The sequence below is a fragment of the Pollicipes pollicipes genome, unplaced genomic scaffold (genome assembly GCF_011947565.3).
Source record: "Pollicipes pollicipes isolate AB1234 unplaced genomic scaffold, Ppol_2.1 Scaffold_6052;HRSCAF=7182_pilon_pilon_pilon, whole genome shotgun sequence".
Classification (NCBI taxonomy): Eukaryota; Metazoa; Arthropoda; class Thecostraca; order Pollicipedomorpha; family Pollicipedidae; genus Pollicipes; species Pollicipes pollicipes.
The window spans coordinates 20,988,283-21,006,350 of NW_023596805.1; the positions used below are offsets into that span (position 1 = coordinate 20,988,283).

General features: G+C 50.5%; 1 protein-coding gene across 1 annotated transcript; it reads right to left on the reverse strand.

The window, feature by feature from the left end:
- Window positions 1-5,142: 5,142 nt before the first annotated feature.
- LOC119104339 (zinc finger protein 879) lies at window positions 5,143-17,187 on the reverse strand. Its single transcript, XM_037228035.1, has 6 exons — window positions 17,183-17,187; window positions 16,697-16,894; window positions 15,242-15,450; window positions 13,329-13,481; window positions 9,574-9,777; window positions 5,143-5,384 (listed from the first exon to the last, which is right to left on the reverse strand). The coding sequence occupies exons 1-6, from the start codon at window positions 17,185-17,187 to the stop codon at window positions 5,143-5,145; spliced, it is 1,011 nt and encodes a 336-aa protein (XP_037083930.1).
- Between the last annotated feature and the right edge of the window lie 881 nt (window positions 17,188-18,068).

The window sequence follows — 18,068 nt, forward strand, 5'->3', positions numbered from 1 at the left end:
TTGAGCAACTGACAGCTTAGAAGTGCAAATCTTAATGTTTTGGATGGTCAATCTTTCATTACAAAAGTTGCACCCTCATACAGTCACATCGCATGCAGAACTTTTGATAAGACTGCAGGACTCTGATAAAACTCAGGTAACGGTAGATTCAGTAATGTTACACGATGACACTGGTTGGAGCTCTCAGGTTTCTTTTATTTTAATGACTGAATTAATGACTCCTTTTCAAGAACGTTCTGTAAAGGACCATGCGGATATCGCCTTGGTCAAAAATGACTGCATGGGGTGCCATCTGGAACCAAGAAGATTGCATGTATAAGCTGTATATTTACAGCTTCTTGCTGTGGCCCTTACATCATGACGGCGCAAATATACGTGACGGTAATGAAAGACATGAGTTCTCAGTGTAGGCCATAACAGATATTTTAGGGAACAAATATGTTTGCATTACAGCATCTTGTTTTGGCATTAGTAGTATACCAAAGAATATGGCAAAGCTGAGTATGCACAGTTAAAATAAAAAATAAGGTTGGCGGACTCGAGCGAGCTTCTTTGGGAACTTTCCTTGCTAGGTGGGGCGGGTTTAAAAATTTGTGTCGCGGCGAGCGCGGGTTTTCCAAAACTCAGAAAATGGCGGCTCTGGAAAGCAGATCCTCATTCGCAGCTTACTAATTAGTTGAAGTTTATTTGCTGCGACCCGTCCTTACGGATCTGGGAACTGCACTGGCGGGGAGGAATAGCGTTGCGACAAGAAATGCTTGATGATAAGGTGATCCTTTTCGACTCCGTTATAGATGTATTTAAGTCAGAATTTGCGGTGAAAAGTCGTAACGGAGGAGGTGGAGTCATTGATGCTGAAAGCCATTACCAGTTATTGAAATTTGAGTCGTGAAAAACTGAGTCATCCAAAACCGTGCAAAGTCACCTTCAGCCATTGAAGTTCAAAACATCCCAAAGGAGCGTAAAATGCATTTAACAGCAAATTTTCCACATGTAATGACATCAGCAGTGGAGAATTTCAGGACAAGCATTGTCAAGAACCGAAATAGATGGGTTGGACGCAATTAGACGCAATGGACGCAAATAGCATGGGGCTCGATGCATCGGGGAAAGCAGAACTGCCACGACTAAAAGTACAGTGGCTGTTTGGAAAAATACAAAGAGATGACAATTTGCATGCCAAGAACCGTGCAAGTTCCGTGACGCCACTGTTTTCACTGATTTTAGTTGTTTTTGTTGGTGCCAGTAGCTAACTTTGGTACATTTTGAGCCAAAGTTAACTACCGTCATCAGCATCGGCTGTAAAACACGTGTGTCGCTTTACATTCTCTTGCGTAAGTCATGCACCCTTCAACGTTGAGTGGTGCCCGAAATGTTGGTTTGGGCACCCGCCCATGTCTTTTCCTGTGATATTGCAAAATTGAAGAAATGACATCACCCAAGCCTAAGAGCCTTCGCACGCAGTAATGAATGGCCCTGTCTACAATGCTCCTCAAATTAAGTACGTTCTGATAACTTGTACAAATTGAAGCCCCAAAATTGTCCATCTTTAAAATCAAGTAAGCCAAATTTGTTCCAAATTTAATATGAGCGAAGTTAAATTTCAAGATCTGGGTCAGCTTTCGTAATCATTTAAAAATAGTCATCTCTGCTGTTAACGATCCTAACCTGCTTTCTTGCTGTTTTCATGGCTTTCGTGACTCCAACCTCAGACAACAGAGTCACATTTTCCCCACTTCTTTTATTGGAACATCAACTTCCCGAAACCAATTACACAACACATCTTGAGATCTTATGTTCAAATATCACATCCTTGCCAAAGTCGAGATCATGTAATATCAGTGTTGTTTTCATGAAAGGAAATGTTCCACATTTTAAGACATTAAAGTAAGCGAGCGATTTGTTGAAGTAAGCTCACTTATATCTACTAGTATACTTGAAAGTGGAACACGTTGCGTTAAACAGCACAATTTCTCTATTAAGCAAATATGCTCCTCAACACGTCTATGTTGGATTGCGCCATCGCACTTGGCTCGGAATCGCTTGAGAGTCAACTGACAGTCGTTATATCCAGAAATCGTGCTCACGTACATCAGATATGAACGACTTGACAACTGTTTATGTCTTGATCCTGATCGTCGCATGGCCGATGGAATAACAGGATTTGAATGACGTTATTATAGCGATGGATGCCTGGGTGACCTTGAACAGTCTGAAGCCTACACCTTTTTGGCGGGCGTGTAGCTCAGAAGCTAGAATGGTTTACATCTTAAGCAGGGCAGGCTAGCTGTCAACTAAAGCGGATAATCTTTAAGATGGCTACTTCAGTTCAAAATCCTTGAAGAACACTCCCTAATGTTTGTGCATACATGTACCTGGACACCTGCGAAATACCATAATTCGTCAGTTATACTGTGAAACATTTTGATCTCGTCACTACTAATAAGTGATGAGGTTTAACGTCGCTTCGGTGAGCGCCTTACGCTGGGCTAGTCTTGTGTCCTGTGCCGTACATTTGCTGACTTTGTGTATAGGCGGCCGAGCCACCGGTGTGATGCTTGCATTTAAAAAAAAAAAAAAACTTGTGATGCCGGGTGGAGAAAGTGAGACCATGTGAGTAGTTACTGATACTCACAGTCTTGTTTCACGGTCGTCCAAACACCTCAACTTGTCCACCAATTAACTTTCGGAATGAGCTAAAACTGGTCAACAGAAGACTGAGCATCGTTGGCTTGTTTTCAAGTTGCAATTTCCGTTAAAGGCAAGCTATCATGATTATTTCGTCACCGGCGCTGTGAAAATGATATGTGAAGGGATAAACGAGGAACCCATAAATTACGCGGAGATTTGGTTGATATATGCGACAAAGCTAAAAAAGATTCCTGTTTAATAGAATAGAGTGGTCCGAGCTGATTGAAAAACACACATTTGGGAAAGGTTTGGGTGTTGTGCCCCCCGCTACAACCCCTCTCCAACACAGTCAGGTACACGAGTCGACAACCCTGGTGAAGACTGAGCAGATATTTGAGCGGAAGAGGAGTGCGGTCCTAAAACCATCCCTGACCTCTGGGGGTACCCAGTCCACGACTTTACCGCCAATGGCCGTTATGAGAAGGGCCTTCCTTGTTCACCTACCTTTCACGTTAACGCAAGAAATGTTTCCACATAGCTTGACGAAACCAATGATCTATGACTCCGCATCTGCTACCTGATAACACTCATCAAGGGCATCCTTAAAAGTCATTTAAGTGGCATTCATTGCTCCGACGTCTCCGCTCAGCTGCAAGCCTCGTTGCTCCGTATCAGCTAATTTAATGCATTAAATATGATGTGTACGATTGCCAGCAGCGGAAAAGATCTGACAATTTATTCCGATCGACAAACATGAAGGTAGAAGGATGCAAGCAAGCGAAAATTACATATTCACAATATTATAAGACAGTTTCACTTCATGTCTGCACACATTGGGGCTGTAACCAACCGCACAAAGATACGCCACGCCTTCCAAGGCTGACGCCCGCTGTGATCAGAAGCTGACCCACCCAGCATGATCTCACTAAAAAGCAAGTAAGATGGGCCACAAGCACAAAACGGCAATCACAGGACACATTTCTCCCAGCAGATACGTAACTTAAATCTGCAATAACAGGTCTGTACATCGCTCCATAGGCGTCGCTTCCATTACTTCAACTGAGGGGGGAACACAAAGGGACGGAATACTATGAAAAGGGCGGATCAGACAGCTCAGGCGAGATGAGAGTACGGCGCCGCCGATTGCGCGCAAGTGCAATTAAGAACATCAAGGATCTAAAAGACAATTCAGAGCATGCACATGCACGGAGCAGCAATAAATGAAGAAACACACTACCACCGTTATCGGCTGCACTGGCCGACCAGGTCACACTGTTGCCGGTACCCACACACTCGAAATCCTGTCTCAGCAGCCTCGCAAGCTCTGAACAGTGATCACACGACACAGCCAGCTCGAACACCCACCGCACTAAGCGAAAGTCTCGCAGCGAGTCGCCACCGCACCGGACGGAAGTCTCGCAGCGAGCCCCCACCGCACCGGACGGAAGTCTCGCAGCGAGCCTCCACCGCACCGGACAGAAGTCTCGCAGCGAGCCCCCACCGCACCGGACGGAAGTCTCGCAGCGAGACCCGCCGTACCGGACGGGAGTCTCGCAGCGAGCCTCCACCGCACCGGACGGAAGTCTCGCAGCGAGGCCCGCCGTACCGGACGGAAGTCTCGCAGCGAGACCCGCCGTACCGGACGGGAGTCTCGCAGCGAGCACGCGGTACAAGCATGACCGCTACAACTACGACATCAGTCCGTAATGCCAGGTACAACATCCCCTCCACGACTGCAGTTGTTCGTTGATTGGTTGGTCGGTTCCGAGCTGCCATCCGAGCCATCCCGCCGCACCGTTATCACCCGTCGACGCCGCTCGCTGTCACCCGTCCACGCCGCTCGCTGACACCCGTCCGCACCGCTCGCTGTCACCCGTCCACGCCGCTCACTGTCACCCGTCCACGCCGCTCACTGTCACCCGTCCACGCCGTTCACTGTCACCGGTCCACGCCGCTCGCTGACACCCGTCCACACCGCTCGCTGTCACCCGTCCACGCCGTTCACTGTCACCCGTCCACGCCGCTCGCTGTCACCCGTCCACGCCGCTCACTGTCACCCGTCCACGCCGCTCGCTGTCACCCGTCCACGCCGCTCGCTGTCACCCGTCCACGCCGCTCACTGTCACCCGTCCACACCGCTCGCTATCACCCGTCCACGCCGCTCACTGTCACCCGTCCACGCCGTTCACTGTCACCGGTCCACGCCGCTCGCTGACACCCGTCCACACCGCTCGCTGTCACCCGTCCACGCCGCTCACTGTCACCCGTCCACGCCGCTCGCTGTCACCCGTCCACGCCGCTCGCTGTCACCCGTCCACGCCGCTCACCCGTCCACACCGCTCGCTATCACCCGTCCACGCCGCTCACTGTCACCCGTCCACGCCGTTCACTGTCACCCGTCCACGCCGCTCGCTGTCACCCGTCCACGCCGCTCACTGTCACCCGTCCACGCCGCTCACTGTCACCCGTCCACGCCGCTCACTGTCACCCGTCCACGCCGCCCGCTGCCGCTCACGGGATGCCTTCAAACGAGCCGTGCACACGCAGACCACGCTGCCGCAACACGGCCGACACCTGGCCGGTGGACATCTTGTGGACGGTGTACATGTGGCGGCGCAGACTGTGCACCATGCTGCACACACGGCCACACACGGGGCACGTGCACAGGCCCTGGTGCTTCCGCATGTGGAACACCAGCGAGCGCTGGTTGGTGTACCAGCGACTGCAGGTGCTGCACTGGTACTGGGCCGTACCTGCCGGGAGGGAATACTGTCGAAGGCGCTACAAAGCGGGAGGTGTACGGTTACAGTAGTACCTAGACTCATCGACACCACAGTTACCGCACTGCTACATTCAACACACGCTAAGAGTGGCGCTGTCACAGTCGGCGACTACGGCAAGGGGTGATAGTGTGAGTAGTTCGTACAAACTGAGATGAACTCTTGCACTGGACACGCACCAGGGTGGGGTGTTGTACAACTGTATCCAAGCAGATGAACGCATTGAAGGTAACGACAGAGCGGAAGGCTTAGTGTTGCGTTGCGTACTTGTAGGTACCGATATGACCTGTGGAAAGCGGATCTGGGACTGGGCGGGGTGGCGGGGGTAGGGGGACAGGGCGAGGGGACGGACGCGGTGTGGTCCGGATGCACCTGAGTAGATCAGCCTCGCCCCCCCCCCCCCCACAAGGACAACGGCAGGAGTGTACTTCTCTATTTAGTTGGGGGAAGGGGACTTAATGTTGCTGACTTTAAAAGGAAAGTGAGCGTAATACGAGGAGAAACCCGTTTTGGGGCGTGTGTGCTTGAGTGTGGCGGTGAAGGGGGGGGGGGGGGAGGGACTTAATATTTCCCCTGCTCAGCCCCCCCTCTCCCAAATTATTTTGCGGAACGACTTTCCCAGACTCTGTGTGCAAAAACCGTTCCGTGGCAGGTAGCACGGGTTACTGCACTTGCTCGACAATTTAAAAAAACGTGAGAGCTGCTTGAAGGTTACGTAAAGCTCAGCTGAGCTATCTTGAAGCGAGTGTTCCACATTTCTATGGGGTTTGAGCTGAACTACCTATCCTGAAGATTTTTCGGTGCAGTTTATAGCCCTGCCCTTCATAAGACCAAAACCCTTGTAGTCTATACGCTACAGGTTCAAGAAAATGAGAGTACTTCAGGGAGAGTATTTCAAGGTCACCTTGGCGCTCATGGCGTCATAACAATGCCGTTCAAATCTACATATTCATAGGCCATACGGCGATCAGGGTCGAAAGAAACGTAATGGTTAAATCGTTCATATCTAGCGTTCGTGAGCATGATTTCAAAATATAACGGCCATAAATTGGCTCTAAATTAAAGTTCTGCAAGATACGATGACGTAATCAAACAGTGACATGTTGAGGCACATTTACTCAACAGAGAAATCGTTTTGTCTGGAGGAGCCTTCACCACTCAAAAGTGTACTAATAGTTACAAGGGGCATTATTTCATCATGTCTGATGCTTGTTTCAATACCTTCAAATGTCGAGCATTCCCTTCAAGTTGGTTGCACCATCACCGCCAAGCACCACCACGCCGGTTGGTGCTTTTCCGAGGTACGGCCAAGCATTCGCGCTTTTCAGTTCACGAAGGCTGCATCCGACAACGCACATTCAGACGCAGAAAGTCGAAGGACGCCATCCGACAGGAAAGGCGAAGCCAGCCAACTCAATGTCGTTCGACGAAAATGAGTGCATCACGGCGCGGATCTCACCACTCAGTCTTTAACGTGCCCCGCGACTTTGTTACCCGGTGAGTTCAGCTTATCGGCTACATGACACAACGCTGCGCGTTCGGCTAGTCGATGCATTCCAAAGCCCGGATCACCACGAACAGAATCCGTGCTTTAACGAACGGAAATGTAGCCGTCACTGGTATGCAGCGCGTGAGCATGGTCGAATCTAGTAAAAAGAGAACAACAAAGCAAAAACAAAACAAAAACAAAACGAGAGGAAAATTTCAGGCATTGTAATAATAGAGCAGCCTAATCAGTCTTGTTCCACATTTTTATGGGGAGCAGTCTTTTGTGGTTTGAGGAGATATTGAGCATAACAATAGACAACTGATGCATACTAGTGACCGTCAGAGAAATGATTCATCAGATTCCCATCAACTACGCCGTCTTGAATTCCTCGAGGTCACACAGTTTACAAATTGCAGTGTGTTATATTTCCCAGTTGGTAGGATGTTCATAAACCCAAAGACACAAGCAAGCAAAGCAATACACGTTGACATGGGTTCAAGGAACAAAGAAGCACTAGAAGACAGCGAGTGCTGCCTTCTAAGCCTAAGGCAGTGCTACCTTAGATCTTAGTCCTTCGCCTCTTACACTATCGTGAACCGTACAACATCCCAGCATCATTGACACTGCCGCTGCAACGCTATCGCCTAACAATGAGGAAAACAACAAAGCAGAGGCAAGGCGGATGCAAACCCAAGTCACTGATCCCAAGATACCAAAAATCGGGAATCAATACTTATGCGAAAGGTAGAACAGTACCGTTCGCCTTATTTCTCGTAGAACATCCGGGATAAAGGAGAGATAGGTGCATGTATATTTCGGCTACATGCTTTTATCAGAGCAAATATCAGTAGTAAATTTACTAGTGATTTATTACTGACATTCCTTTCGATAAAGGCATGTAGCCGAAATATCAATACACCTATCTCTCCTTTCTTCTGGTTGTTGTGCGAAAAATAAGGCTAACAGTACTGTTTTATTTCTATGCATAATGTTCCTCGCAAATGCACTTAACCAGACTTATGTAAGTTAAACGGAAGGATCAAACCTGACAGCAATTCAAAATTACAGACAAGTATACATGAACGACTCATAAAACCATGACGCAAATAGAAACTAGTTCGTAGAAAAGTAAAAACGACACATGGATGGGCACATGCCGAGAGCAGGGAGGCTTCACGTACGGCTAATACCGGGGGAACTAAACGCCTGCACTTAATTTGAGGGTGCAGCATACGGCAAAAGTTCGTCAAAATGAAGATAGGTTCGATAAACCTGCATATTGTATGCACCACCTGAACAGGACAAAACGTGAAACCGAAGATCTTGTTTGACTTCTTAGTTACAGTTATTAGATATCGTTAAAGTGTCACAAAAAACTAACGCGAAAACGTCGATGAGAATTTCTCGATAGTATGCAAGTTCCTTTACAACCAACGATACCTTGCATGTCATGAGAGACGGAAACAACTGGCCGAGGCAGTGATTGCAAAATGCAACACGTTTTCTATAGACCTAGTGCAGCGGCACACATGCTGCAAACACATCACAAGCAACACGCCGTCTGAGCAGCCACCAGACTTTCAAACAACGCCAAACAACCATTTGTATATGTCGCAAAAGCGGTCATCAAAGCAGAACAACCCTAACTGAGCGTTCGTTCGTCACTGCTCAGCGCAAAGGTAAGATCACGACAAACAAACCTGATCTTCGACACTGCCACCGCGCCCTGGCAACTGTTGGCCCTGGCTGATTGGAAGCCTAGATATGTGAGGCGCAATACGCGCCCAAGCAAGGGTGAATTTCGCAGTTATGGCCGACACCAGCAGCATGCTCAGGCAACGAGAGGCCCTCTGATGAGGCAGCCCATAGCAAACATGTTTACGCTAGAATACGACACACTTCACATACGATGATGACAAACGATAAACACACCCTCTGTTCTGCCAGATGACGAATGTATCGACCCTTATGAACTGGCGTAATGATCTGACAGCATCGCTGTGACCCAAGTCGCTGCCGTGACAGACATTTAGAATTCACGCTACGACGGCCGCACCAGCATTCGCAGCGGATTGCTTCCTTGCAGACTCCTTCACACTTGTCACAGGGCAAACGACGGCGACAACATCACCCAGACATCATGCCCACATTCTCCGTGAACGGCGGGCGTGTTTGCGGCCCGCTGAGGACGGCACCGTCCTCTGGTAACCGGGCTCCCCCGTTCTGCGGGCGTCGGTCGCCATCCAGCCGAAGTGCGTCTGCAATCCTTGCCGGTCGCCTGCGCAAGCGGCTGGTCGTCTGACTCACACCCGGGGCGCCGCTAGCGCCCCAGGGGCAGCGCCGGCACCCTGTCGGCGGCGGCGCTCGCCGGGTCAGTCGAGGTCGCGAAGAGCTGCTCGGCGCCGTCGCCGAGCCGCTCCGACTCAGACGAGCCGGGAAGCCCGTCGGACGGTGTGAGCAGCAACTCGGCGAGGCGGGAGAGCCGGCTGGCGGAGCTGTGCGGCTGGCCAGCTGCAGCACGCGCCGGGTCCGGCGTGGGGAGGAACGGGCCGAGGGCGCGACTCGTCTCGTCTCGGGAGCCGGGCGGCGGCTCGTCTCGTCTCGGGAGCCGGGCGCGGCTCGTCTCGTCTCGGGAGCCGGGCGGCGGATCGACGGCCAGGTGTCGGCCGCGGCCGGTCAGCGGCGCGATCGCCTGCACCATGTCGGCCGACATGCCGTGCACGGTTTCCAGGTGGCGGCGCAGGTAGGGCAGGCTGCTGTAGGTGCCGCCACAAGCCGGGCACCCGGTCCGACCCTGGTGCAACTTCAGATGGTTGGTGCGCGAGCGCACGCTCGAGAACGACTTGCCGCAGAACTGGCAGCAGAAGCGAGGTGACGCTGCGGGGAAAGCGGCCGATTAGCGGGGCGCCGGGTCGGCGACTCCCTGGAGGGGTGTCAGGCCGAGCTACCGTCCAAACGGTCAAGTGATGCCCAAACGGAGTGTCATTTGTTTGTCGGAGTGTCAGACCACCATATATCACATGTCATGTCAGTCCCGCTCTCAAAGGGATTGACTCTCAGAAAGGGTGTCCGACTGGCTACAGGTAACAACACGCTCTCAAACTGCGTGTCAGGTCAGTAAGAGGCGGGCAAAGCGACAGGCGTACCTGCTTTCAATGTGAAGCTCTTCCGGAAGGAAGGTCGAACAGACCTAAAGGCTTCAAAGTGGCTCCCACGCTTCATCAGGTTGGCCAAAACGTTAGAGATGTTTATTTGCCAACTTTAAATCACCGAATGTGGAATTAAAATGCGTTTGCCTATATAAATGCATAAACTATGCCTTTGCGTAATTGCCTGCATTTAATATGATCCATCGACAAGGTTACCACAACACAAATCAGTGATGTATAATCTATTCATCTTGTTTGATATCAATCAACTTCAGCAGTTACAGCTGATGCTGTCAATGAGGAAAAATGAGTTATTTTTCTGAGAAATTGTCCACACCGCCCACCATTAATCCTTCTTATTCATGTGATCTGAATACAAAACATCGCCTCATCCTATCCAGCTTCACTTTAATAAACCCTGTCTAAATTCACCTCATTACGGAGAACATTCCCTTTTTGCTGCTGCCCCACCGAGGAAAATTTGGGCTACATGTGTGTAGGGTATTCACAGTTTCTTACGTCGACCTCGATTGGTTCACAGACCACATGTGAAAGCCTACGCGGGCTGAAAAGGCCTGCATTTATCGTATATTATGAGCAAACAGCTTCAAATATGACGCGACGTCCATCCAACACATCGCAATGACGGCAATCATAAGAGTGGTTGGTACTCATGCTACACGACCGTAGAGCTATGCGCGCGCATGAGTGAGCAGCCGTACAACATGGGTGGAATCAGATCCAACGGAAGTTCACGAGCTCACGCGATTATCATTCCCGCGATATATCATTAATCTCACGATCACTGATATCTCTGCATCAAAAACCACCGTAACGAACATCTACCGCAGGCATTTCGTGAATACACCTTAACGCAACCGACATATTTCAAGATATTGCAACTTTTTGCCCTGCACGTATGTAACTCACTTCATACTTAGCCTCCCTAATGCTCCATAACTGCGTTCTGATTTAGTTATATTCACGCAGTTGCACTCAAATTCATGGCGCTGGTTCCGGGAGTTCTCCCAGCAAGAAGCTCCACTCAGCTGGTTGACACCCTGGACATCCAGCTTAAAACCCAGCACGAAAATGACCAGTTCATTGCGCCTCCGATTTGTGTGACTGTACAACCCTTACTAACACTGTGAATGAGTGGTTGTAGCTTCTTGGCTGGTTCTAGCGGGCTGTCATTAGCTGACTTTGCTATGACTTCTTTAAGCCTTCTCATGTATGATTTGTCCTTGCCTATGGCATACCACAATGCCCGCCGGGTCTGCACCATCTCTTCGCCTGCTTCTTTACGTTAGTTTCCTTTTGCTAGCTAGGAGTGCCGCGGCTCAGTTTTCTGTTTTCTGGTGTTAACGTACGGTTTATTGCGTCGCTGGGATAGAGGGAGGGGCACTCCTCGTTACCTGTTCTTGGGTAATGGCATAACAAAGATTGCATGGACGTAGCTGCACATTCCGTTAACTACGTGTGGGTAGATGTAGGAGGCGGCAAATTTATTCTACACCAATAAAAGTAGATAATCACACATCCATTGTATTGTTGAATGCTGTATTTGCTTGTACAAATACTCACTTAAAGACAACGTGCGGACAGAGTGCCTCGAGGCTCCGTATGGAATCAGAGGCGTGCATTGACGATACAAAACATCGAGTGGCTTGCACTGGTGCTTTATAGCTACGCAGGCGGATTCAGCAGTGGCACAGGCCGAACGGCGCAGCAACAAAGTAAAGCTGCCGACACTTTTATTTGCTACCATTTACTTCAGATAGTTCAATGGCAGCGATATACGGAAACTTCCTTTTGCGAGACTTTGCGAAGACTAACGACGTCAAAACATCTCACCCACTCTTGGTTAGGCCATCTGCACGAGACAAGAACACCGCCAAATCCACCAATAACAAGAGGTTTCACTTGCCAAGTCATTCAGTATTCGCCATGCTAGACGTTGCTTTTCCATTAAGCTATACCGGATGCACGCATGCATTATGTAACAGACGCTCTGTCGCGCAACCGGTTGTTAATTACAGCAGTTTGTAAACACCAGCATCACGACGTTAAAATAGAGAATGGCAAGACTTCTATGAACACAAGATATTCTGAGGCGGATAGTCAACTCTAGACCTATAATATCGTCCTAACCTATTCACATTTAGCAAATACAAGTGCTTGACGTTTGTCCTGGACAAAACTTTTTACAACAATCCTCAATCCTGCTTTCAACACAATGGGAGCTGAAGATCCATCATGCCTATACCCTGCATCGGTGTGCCTAGATAGACACTACTCGCCAAGCGCGGAGTGTCTAACAACGGCGGAAAAAGCTGCACCATGGTAGGCATAAATGCAGCGCATACCATAACAGCGTCCAAGCCACTATGAGACAGCGAACCCTGCATCCTCAGACGAAGACCACACGCATGATCCGAACGCTACCAGTGTCCGCGTCTTGGGAAGCATGCACTTAATACGCGCTCAATCTTCTGAAAGGAACTAGGAACGCATATTTCTGAGCCCGCTGAAAGAAGGTACGTGCAAACAGGAATGACTGGTAGATCAGTATGCGCTTGTGCAAAACCATGAACTGCAACGATCAGAACGTCGTCATCATTTGTTGACAGAAAGGCACAGCATACGCAGATTACTCTGGGTCCGGTTGAACTCCAGTTAATACAGTGGTCGCAGCACCCAAGGACGGATCATACATTAACCGAGATATGCCATCCACAACCAGGGGTGGGAGCCCGTTGGCGCAGAACGCACTCCACATAAGCCCACAAGAGACCACTACATTGGACCACTTTCACAACGAACGACACCGCGCATCCCAAAATCTCGAAGCATCATCTGGCGTATACTCAACAGCGTGCACTCTGAGTCGCTGCTCTCGTGACTTCGAGTCGCCGCCCTCGTGACACCGAGCCCCCGCTCTCGTGACTTCGAGTCGCAGCCTCGTAACTCTGAGTCACCACCCTCGTGACTCCAAGTCGCCGCTCTCGTGACTCCGGGTCGCCGCCTCATGCCTCCGAGTCGCCACCCTTGTGATTCCGAGTCAACGCCTCGTGCCTCCGAGTCGCAGCTCTCGTGACCCCGAGTCACCGCCCTCATCACCAGCCGGGCTTCTCATCGCACCTGGCCGCACCACCGGCCGGTGCTAGAGCAGCATCAGCCCGCCGGAACCGGCGTCGGGGCCGGGAGGGCCGCGGGGCGACGCGCGTGTCCGCCGAGTCATGGCGGACACCTGCTCCGGCGCGATCTTGTGCACGTTACGTAGGTGCAAGCGCAGGTTGTTGATGTTGCTGGCGGCCAGGCCGCACACAACACACAGCGTCAGCCCCTCGTGCTGGCGCTTGTGGTTGGTGAGCGACGTGCGGTACTTGTACCACTTGCCGCATACGTCGCACGTGTGGCCCGGCAGTTCTGCTGGAAAGGAACGACTGGTCAACGCCGATCACCAACTGGCTTACTCCAAACACCCGCACTAGAGGGCCGCATGGGAACTAGACGACGGCAAGACATCTGTCTTGGAGCGCAGTCGCATGATGCGTAACGGCGGATGCTCAAGAAACCTGCCGCGGTGAGGTGCCACTTTGGGTTACCTGCTCTTAAGCCTTAAGCTTTTACGCCCCTTAGGTTACTTGAAGTGAGCTTCACAATAGTCCCTTTCACTGAGAGGCATGCTGTAAGTGTAGCACGGCCTTCTTTTTTAAATGCTGTCAAAAATCCTACCGAATATTACGGCTACCAAAATGTGGTTGAATAGTTTATCTTGTGCAATCTGAGCTCAGACAGAATGCTGTATGCTATGAAACGGCAAAATATGTGATTCTTTTAGGTACTTGCGAGACGATCTTATAAGAATCATCATGTACCCACATAAAACAATTTTAAGGCCATTTGCCGTTTCCAGAACGACCTTCTGCACCGTTCCTTAATACGGACAAAGGGTCATCGACGCACATTAGTCGTGTGAACACTTACTTCTACGTGATGCTGTTCAGGATCTATTGCCGGATCTCGATATAAGCGCTCCTTTGAAAGTTATTTGTCCAACAGAAAGTTGGCCTGACAATATTCAGCGGTATTTCCTCACAGCGAGGTAATTCATTTCCCAGTGGATCTATGAAAAACCTACAAAGGATATTGATGTCGGCAGGCCGGCAAAGTTATTCCACGTTCGATATTCATCCATTTCCGGAGCAAAGCAATTCAAATTTGATCTCCGCAGGAATGAAAGCCATGTCCATATTGCACCTCCAAAATCGCAATAGCTGTGGTACCACTTTATTGATACGAGACTGTATGAACAAATCATTTAGCCTATTTCGATGGGTCTACTGCAAGGGTACATCGATAGCTCGTAAAGCACCAGTACCTTTTTGTGCACAACATGCAATTTTTCGCCAATACACAGTGGTACACATCATAAGCAAGAAATCCGAACACTTTCAGGTCGAATATAATTCGAAGCACCAAAAATTTAGCTAAGGTGCCTAGTGTGGACACCGCAAAACCAATCAGCATGAAGAAGTACCCCGACCTATCGTGGATGGCGAAGAAAACATAAGGCATCTATCAAATACGTAAGGAACGCACCTTTCAAATTCAGTCGCCCAACGGAAGCGTCACCAAGCCCTCTAGAACGGTGATTCCCAGGTGCTGAAGAGATGGCACATCGGCGTCCGAAGCAGTTTAAGCCACTCACGGACACCGTCCCTCAGAGCTGCTCTCTCACGCACTCCATTCCGGATGCCAATCGGCGGCGTCGAAAGCGACGAATCCATTTGACGGCAACGCTGTACATTCTGCGCTTCGCCAGTCATATTCGCCGCTTGTCCACCCACATCACGATCCGCAATCTCTGATACATCCACCCCAATGCCATCCGATAGTGCCTCACTTCTAAAACACTGACTTTTTGTTGGTAACGACGACGGTCTTCAGTGTTCGTATGACGTCCACCATGTCGACGCGCTTTGTTTGCATTATTGTTACTATCTCTTGCTCCGCTATGGAAAGGCTGGTGTTCACGAGCCGACAGCTCTGTCATGGATTTTATTTTGTCGCGGATTTCCATTCGCTCTGCCACGTCATTTCTCTTCCACTGGACTGATCCGCGCAGTTGCAGTGAGTAGTCTCTTACTGGCCCTCCTCCTCTGCTCAGCCAAATGTGCTTTTCTAGCCGGTCGGCTCGGTGTCGGTGCCGTGGGCCGGATACCGCCTGGCCGCCGGTGGGCGGAAGGTGGACGGTAGCGGCACTAGCCGGTATACCTCCTCGGCGCTCATCTTGTGCACCACGCGAAGGTGGATGCGCAGCGACGGCACAATGCTGCTGACCCTGCCGCAGATGGGGCACTTGGTCAGACCCTCGTGTTGCTTCAGGTGATTGTTCCTGCCGGTCAGCGAGCGGTAGACGCGACCGCAGACGCCGCATGCGTACCGTCCGGGCTCTGAAACCAGGGCACGGAGGAGTTAGAGACAGCGACGACCGGCCGGCGAGAGGAGGTCACGACTGCCTGTCACGCGCCACGTGGCGCTCGCCATGATGCGGTGCCGATACGTCAAGGAGGACAGTGACCTACAGCGGGCAAGCCTCCTCGTAACCTTGAGATCTGTGGCGACAATGATAGTGCAGTCACGACACGGCAGTGAAGTGTCCTAATACACAGTGCAGCTGATTCACTTATGACGCTCCATGCTATCTTGCGCGGCCAGACAACGCGCGCGATTGGTAGGAAAAGGTGTCCTTGGGAAGGATGGCGGTAGTCATTTGACACCGATAGCGCGGGAATTAAGGCTGGCGTATGCTGGCCATTGGTGGTGCTGGCATGCTAACGCATGCTCTTCTGGAGCGATCCAGCATAAACGCTTACACCCATTCGGCGGTGCAATGCAAAAGGAGACATTTGTATGTATTCATGCAATTTGTAGTGAATTTGCCTTAGCCCATGACGCCGTCCGTGTTGTAAAAGGCACAACATAGGTCAGAACCAGTGTCAACAGTTAAAACCAGGTCGCAGCAGTTTTTGCTGTATTTGCGCCGTGGTGCAAAACAGTGCACAAAATCCAAAGCCCTCCAAGACAGACTTGGCGCTACATTTCAATAAACCCACGCCTACTAGCTCCCACCGGCAGCCGTATGCGCAGACTTCCCCGCGCTGGTATTTGAAATAAGGAGTACTTCGACTGCCGCGGTCATTTTCACCCTCTCGCCTGTTGATGTGTTAAGCTTTTTCCAACACCATCAAACCAGCACTGACAGTCCTTCCCACAGCGGCCGGTTTCTCTCGCGCGGAATGCCAGACAATGATTCGAAAGGGCATGGTCCAAACGTACATTGACACTACTGCGACCTAGCCACCCAGCAGATCGCAGCATCTGACGAAGCTCCTGACGTATATCGTCGCCCAACCACACACAACTGTCCCCAGGGCACAACATTTTCCGACGGCAGCGAAAAGAGTCAGATAGTTTCCCTAAACGTACAAACACGATGCTGCCCAGATCTCTCAAACATCCCCGCCTCAATAACGGAGCCGATGACAAACAACGCTCCCCGGACAGCTACGCGTGCCTCTTGACCAGTCGCTCAAGGACCAAGCAAGTGGTCCCTTGACTGGTATTGCTCCCCTCTTCACTGCCCGTCTTCAGCCAGTCGGGAACGCCTCTTGATGGGCACCAGGTGGTTGACCTCGGCCGGCGTCTGGCCGTGCCGTGTGGCCACGTGCCGACGCAGGGCCGATACTGATGACAGCAACACCAGGCACACAGGGCACTGCGTGCGGCCCAGGTGTTGCTGCTTGTGCTTCTGCAACGACTTGACGTTGCGGTAGCTCCTTCCGCAGAAATCACACTCGTGCTGAGGCGCCACTGCGGGGGGGGGGGGGTGATGTCAGTGGTCGTTTGAGACACCATTAGGTAACTGAAGGTCATGAGTCGAGTCACGGTTAAGCTGACTGTGACTGTACATGTAGGTTAGGAAACCTGCGGCATATTTTCCTTCCGTCTGTATTCCTGTACGGCACCACAACCGAATTGGCACAGAATACCGCAGTAGATCACGCAACAATTTTCCAACACAAAGCGTGTCGTATATGGTGAGCCCACTCGCATTCAAACCTTACCTCATATAGGGAGTCCACCCCGTCAATAACACCATGTACAACTATGCATCTGACAACACAAGCAAACCATACCACAAAACCATCAACATCCTATCGTATCGATTCCTGCACGACAGGCATTAACCAATGTGTTGAGAACATGATACGGAGAAGCATATCCACATCCAGGATATCCGCTTATCTGGTGATCCTCGTACCCAGTGTTGTCCCCATCACCAACAGCATCGTTGCAGCGATGCTGTTGTGTAAAGGTATGATGATCGTGATAGGGGAAACCTCTGGTAGTGCTGACGATGCAAAACGCGGTAACGTTTACACTACGTTCAAAGGTATGATGATCGTGGTAGGGGAAACCTCTGGTAGTGCTGACGATGCAAAACGCTTTAACGCTTACACGACGTTTCTTCCCATAGTTCCGACTACATTGCCAGATGCACTCTGCGGTGAAATTCATAAAAGCAGCGTTTATGTAGAATACCCACGATATATTAATTGCCACGGGAGCTACAAGGAGTCCAAGCAATGTTTGCCGATATTTAAGTGAGCATTGATCGAGTACTTTTGCTAGGCGGCTATCGATAGTGCGGCTAAACGTCAACAAACCTCGCATTTCGTAGCCTTACTGAAGCGTACGGGCATATATGCAGTAAATATAATAAAATGAAAAATAATGCAACTAGTCCTCCATTTGCTTTTCATTGCCTTTTTTCCGCAATGAACAAATAGCAGATGGGTCTCGTGCAACCAGGAACAAAACAGGACACACCTTACGTAAATCCGATACGCATCATCAGTGTCCCATGGAATAGTGAACGCAACACGATAAGGTCACTACAACAAGCTGTTCAGCCATGCTACTATCCTAGCGGGTTCCTGTCTCAACAGA